This window comes from Amphiura filiformis, chromosome 1, assembly GCF_039555335.1.
Source record: "Amphiura filiformis chromosome 1, Afil_fr2py, whole genome shotgun sequence".
Lineage (NCBI taxonomy): Eukaryota > Metazoa > Echinodermata > Ophiuroidea > Amphilepidida > Amphiuridae > Amphiura > Amphiura filiformis.
In genome coordinates this window covers 10,710,305-10,716,304 of record NC_092628.1, presented here as the reverse complement: position 1 = coordinate 10,716,304, position 6,000 = coordinate 10,710,305, and the positions used below count along the sequence as shown (strand labels likewise).

At 39.0% G+C, this 6,000-nt stretch overlaps 1 protein-coding gene across 1 annotated transcript in view; it reads left to right on the top strand.

The window, feature by feature from the left end:
• Nucleotides 1-879: 879 nt before the first annotated feature.
• LOC140155398 (uncharacterized) overlaps nucleotides 880-6,000 on the top strand; it is a 117,368-nt gene continuing 112,247 nt past the window's right edge. Inside the window, 1 exon segment of the mRNA XM_072178233.1 lies at nucleotides 880-1,272. Coding sequence (XP_072034334.1) covers nucleotides 1,194-1,272 — 79 coding nt within the window. The 5' untranslated portion in view covers nucleotides 880-1,193.

Below are 6,000 nucleotides of genomic sequence, written 5' to 3'. Positions count from 1 at the left end.
CGCTATTTGGTACCGTAAAATGGGGTAACTTCGGTCAGCGGGGTAACTTTGGTCGGACAAATATATTTTTTTAAATGATCATATTTTCGTACAGCAATATTCTTTTTAGTCATATTGGGTGTCAATTTGTTAAGAAATATATTTTGAAGAATAAATATAGTCGCTCATGTCCAATTTCCTTGAAATTTACGGGAAAATTTTTTTTATTATAAATGAGAATTTTGTTACATTTTTTTCAGAGAAAATAAAAATCGATATTTGTGAGCAAGGATGTGTGCTTGATTAATTTTGCAAGGGGTCAAATGTCACGAAAAACAACAACTTGTCCATAGGCCTATAGGCTACAGAAGCTTAGGCAGAGAAGATCAACGTTTTTTTGATTTTTTTCTTCATGGAATGTAATAGGCCTACTCTGACCAAAGTTGCCCCAAATGCGGGGTAACTTTGGTCAGGCTATTTGTAACCCCTAGGGTAGGCCTACCCTTACAAAATTATTAAAAAATCTTTTTCAACTTCAAGGTGTAGGCCTAAGGGAACCCTATAACTAAATGTCATAAAAAAGAGATAATTAGAAATATAATTGGTTTTGTTTGGAAGCAGTGGTTTAAAAAGCCTGAAAAGTGCCCAAAGTTACCCCATTTTACGGTAACTCTCATTGTTACCAACCTTTGTGTTGAATGGGGGAGCGGGCATAATCATCATCAGCGCCTTCATGGATGTTTTGAGATAATTGGCAAGCCATACCATTTGTATAAATAAAAACTCTTCCCGCACCATACTGCGACGCTAGTGTGATTTTCCATACGTATCATACATAGAAAACAGTGAAAGTTGCTACTGTTTATCGAACTGTAAAAGAGTCTCCATGCATAACAGCTGCATGACAAACTGTAGTGGCACGTCCTTTGAAAACTGTGAAATTTACAGATCTACAAACAATTATTGTGAACAGTCTGTAACGTGAAACACAACTCGAATCATTGTTTAGTCTATAGGAATTGATATATTTCAAACATTGTGTGGTTTTCATTACTAGTAAACATGTCGGAGATGAAATTAATATGACGCCAAACACCGAGTTGGAGACGGGGAATGTGCCGATGATTTACTGCAGAGCTTCCGGGGGTAAGGTTACCCAGTGAACGGCGTCGTTGCACCAAGACAACGAGAAGCCAAAATTAAAAGCATTGAAGATGGCTGGAATGGTGGTATCAATGATTCAGTGGTCGTTTCTACTGCTGGTGACACTGCCGTGTATTCCAACTGTAAAAGGTATGTATATTCAGCATTGTTATGCCAGAGTGAGACTGCCAGAGACATTCTTCATTCAAATTTCAATCATTTCATTTTCAACTGAACTTAAAAAAATTAAATCTATCCATCAACAGTCATTGCCAGTCCATGTTGAGCTGAGACGTGTTGAGTGTACTTGACTTGGTTTTGGATCAGCGGCGGATCCTGGATTTCTAAAAAGAGGGAACCAGGCCTGTAACCAGGATTTTTTTTTTTGAGGGGGGGGGGGCTGATTTTGAAAAAGTGGACTGGGGCGGCAGAATTTGAAAAAGTGGGCTCACCAAAAAGGCATACAAAATCGTTATTTTTTTACTTGCTAGCTTGCAAACGGGCTCACAAATAGGACTTTGGGTCAAAAAGGAAGCCTTTAGCGATTGGGGGGGCAGTGGCGTAGCTAGAGGGGGGGAGCAAGGGGCAATTGCCCCCCTATATGCCATTCCGTCGGTTCAGACGGGACCGTCGGTTCATTTTGAGTGGTCTATAAGTGCCGGCCGGAGGGCCGGTCGGCAAATCATGCATCTGCATCGTCGGTCATATGAACTTGGGTCCGACTAAAAGTGTCAGTAATGTGAAAATTTGATTCAACATTACCTATTTGTATGGTATTATAGGCACACCGGCGCACTGTGTAACCTACGTAAATTATTTCAAACTTTCAAACACTATATTAAATAGCAACCTTTCTCTTTAAAACGTGTTAAAATCGGGGTTAAAACATTATTTCCTTACCTTCTCTAGTGATTTTCACTCAATTTTAACTTAACAAAATACTATATATTAAGGTAAAAACATGCATCAAAAATGGCCCTCCACAACGCTAAAACCTCAGAGCTTCGGGGCTTCGCCCTGGATTCCCTACCAGGGCTTTGCCCTGATCTCACTCAGGGCCCTAGGCGGCCCCTGGACCACACCCGCAGCTCGCTTGCCGCCACGCCGAATTGTCAATATTACTTGTCGGTTTGTGTCTAAAACTTGCCCCCCCAATTTAAAACTCCTGGCTACGCCACTAGGGGGGGGGGGGCATCCACTTCCCTCGCCACCCCACTAGACCTAGTAGTAACGGGCCTGGAGGGGACAGAGTGTCTAAATTGGTCAAAAGACTTAAAGTGTGTGTTGAGTGTCTGATATAGGTGAGAGTGGGGAGTGTTCGCCCTATATTTTTCCGACCAGCCTGCCTAGCGATGTCAATTTTAAGTTTAGGGGTGACCTGATTAGCCCATGTGAAAGCCCTATGTCTTGGCTATATACGACCACAATCTCAGAACTATAGGCTTTACAATAGCAAACAAAAAAATTTTGCAAAATGGCGAACTTGCGCCATATATATTGGGGTAGGTTCGCCCATATGGTGGGGTAAGTTCACCCTAATCACACAAAAAAAAGGTTTAAACATTGCATAACAATAACATATTAAATGCAAACATTTAGCAAGAGTATATACAGGGCATTCATTCTCTTCTGGGGAGTCAATAAATTTGTTGGAGGGGTCGGGTCAGGATAAAATGTAGGGTCCAAAGTGAGCTTAAACGTATCATGTTTACAACTTCGGGGAAATTATGGATTAGGACATAAACGGTGGTATGAGTATACTGATACCACATAACTTTTAAAACATGCTTTTTAGTAGTTTTACCTTGTTTAATGGTTATTATAAATATTTTGCAAAATACGCTGATGGGGCAGGTCCGCCCCAGTTTGGGGGTAAGTCCGCCTGGGAAGATATAGGGCTAACATGCCCCATCCTCAATAGGGCGAACGTGCCCCATGTGCACATATTTGTATTTTCTTCAGGGTATGCAAAATACAAATCGAATAAGGAATTTATAAGTGCATTAAAATGATTAAATCCAAATCCAAATTATTATCCAATATGTTCCCAATACACATCTGTAGATAATACAACATTATAAAATGCAAGAAAAAATTGCGTTTTGGTGTTTGTTTGGTTTTGGCTGCAGTTCGATGAACACGTCCATATATGTCGCGTAGCTAATATGAGAAGTTTATAATGACCTATGTCACCTAATTTTGCCATCACCAAAATCCCAGATAGCCGTAGTGCTGAGAAACAAGGGGTGGGCGAACCTGCCCCTAGGGCGAAAAAACACTCCCCGCTCTCCCCTACATGTAATCCCAAATGCCAACACAATACACACTAACAGTAACAGGCTGAATTTGTATGATATATATACGGTAGCTCAGTTTTGCTCTTGGCCTTTGAGTCGAGAGATACGAACAGTGGCATATGGTTGGTAGCACCCGGGGCAAGAAACAAAATTGGCACCCCTAGTAGGGGTGCCAATTTTGTTTCTTGCCCCGGGTGCTCCCCTACCCCCACCCGAGAATATCTTAGACGCAGGGGTGTGGGAATGGCATCGGTTCCATATTTTTGACGTGAGGCCGATTTGGCGCCCCCTAATGGTAGCGCCACCGGGGCACATTGCCCTCCCCTTCCCTTGCCCCCTAGTTACGACACTGGATAAGAAAATGGAAATTCATCCCATGCACTGATGCAAGGGCTAGAATAGATTGTTGTTGTTGTTGTTGTTGTTGTTGTTGTTGTTGTTGTTGTTGTTGTTGTTGTTGTTGTTGTTGTTGTTGTTGATTATTTGTATTAGGTTGCTTGGTAGGCCTATAGTTTTCAAATTCACCATTCCGTAAGTGCAGCCATAAAATGTCAAGTGTGGCATGTTCGCAAATCCTCTCATATAGTGTATACATTGTACTCACAGCTGTCCAGACAGTGCACTAAAGTACAATCACCGTACCCAATTCACAAGAATAGATTGATGAAAAATTAGAAAATAAAAATATAAATTACATAATTATGTGTAAACCAAAAAATATCCCAAATGTCATCCACTTATTTGAATTATATAAAGTCTTGTCTGATATCAATATCATCTCACTGGCCTGATACAAAATCCATTGGTGCGGTGCCACCATTTTAATTCGGCCCTGGATTGAACAGATAGAAAATTTTATAAGAACTACTTAAATGTACCTGGAAAAACGTGTGGGTCATCAGCAACAGTACTCAATTAGCATTGACCTAATTTACTGTGTTGTCTAGGTAACAAGTCATTCTAGAACACAGGTAGTAAAAGTAAAGTTGTTTAAAATCGAACTGGAAATTGCTATTGCAATACAACGCATTTTTACGTTTATTGCAATTGCATGATTTTACTGACAGCACTACAGTTTGCAGACAAAATCTTTGAAGGGGGGAGGGGGTCACTCTACACTACAGTACACACATCCCCCTTCTAGTAACAGCCCTGACTTCTAGTTTATCTTCTGATGTCGATAATGCAGCATTCCAGCAATAGTGTCATATTTTTACTAAAATATTTTGAATGGATCAGTACTGTAGCAATAGAAGCGGATTTTCATTGACCTTTGCTATGTACGTCTTATTATAAAAATGTGTGACACAAGTTTAATTTAATTAAAATTCTGTATTGATTTCCCATTTTTCTATTCCGAACTATAACAATGCTCAACAAAGTTGCCAGAGCAATATCATGCTGAGAAATAACATGGTACTGTACGATGAAAAACAAATACTACACATAGTTGTACATTGTTTCTATCCACATCTGTGTTTGTGTTCATCCAGAAGAAATTTTGAGAAAAATCTATGTACAGGTTCTTTCTCTAAGGCCTAAAAAAATTGTTTGGTTGGCGTAACCCGACCGACCCTGTAAGTAGGCCAGGTCCCATTTCCCCCCCAAACCCCCCCAAATAATATAATAGAAAAATAACTTCAATCTAAAAAAAAAAGAAGAAAAATGATCCAAAGCCTTTATCAAATGCAATTTACAGCTTTAAAGAGTAAATTATGTTGCACAATAAATAGGCCTAATGATTTTGTTTTTTGCAATACATGTAGTTTCAATGGTTTTCATGTTTGGGGTAAACTATATTACAAATTTTTATGCAACTGTAAAAAATATCTGAAATATTTGAATTCTAAATTATTTCACAATAATTATTTTGACTCTTAGTCTCTACCAATTTTGAACACAAGGTGAACAGAGAATCAATTGCACTTTTAATCCATTTAGCAAAACACCCAAAATATATATTTTAATTGCATTTACATATTTAATTTTTGTAATATGATTAAGTATGAATGGATTTTGAAATAATACCAAATATACCGACACCATATGAACATAGGATATGATGAACAGGGTTGCCAAAAGATTTCAGCCCGAATCGCGGGTCAAATAATCGAAAAGTCGCCCAATTTTTCTCTTTACCATTGGTTTCTATGGGGCAGGAAACTATCAGAAGTCGCGGGAGCCCATGTTTAAAAGTCGCCCAATTTTTTTCTTAACCATTGGTTTCTATGGGACAGGAAATTGTCAGAAGTCGCGGGAAAAATCTTCAAAAATCGCCCAATTGGGCTACGAAATCGCGGGTTTGGCAACCCTGATGATGAACATGTGTGTGTTGAATGAATTGTGAACTATTACAATTTATATACACCCAGAAATTGATTATTATGCTAATGCATTAACTATTATTATCAAGGACTCAATTATTGATTAGGCTTTACTAGTATTACTCATGACCTGTGGCATCGTGCAGGCACGCCTAACAGTACAATGCAGACAACACCCAGATATCGTTTACAGATCATTATTTTCTCATTATTTATCATGAAATTAAGGGATCTAAAATGAGCGTTTATTATGTTTC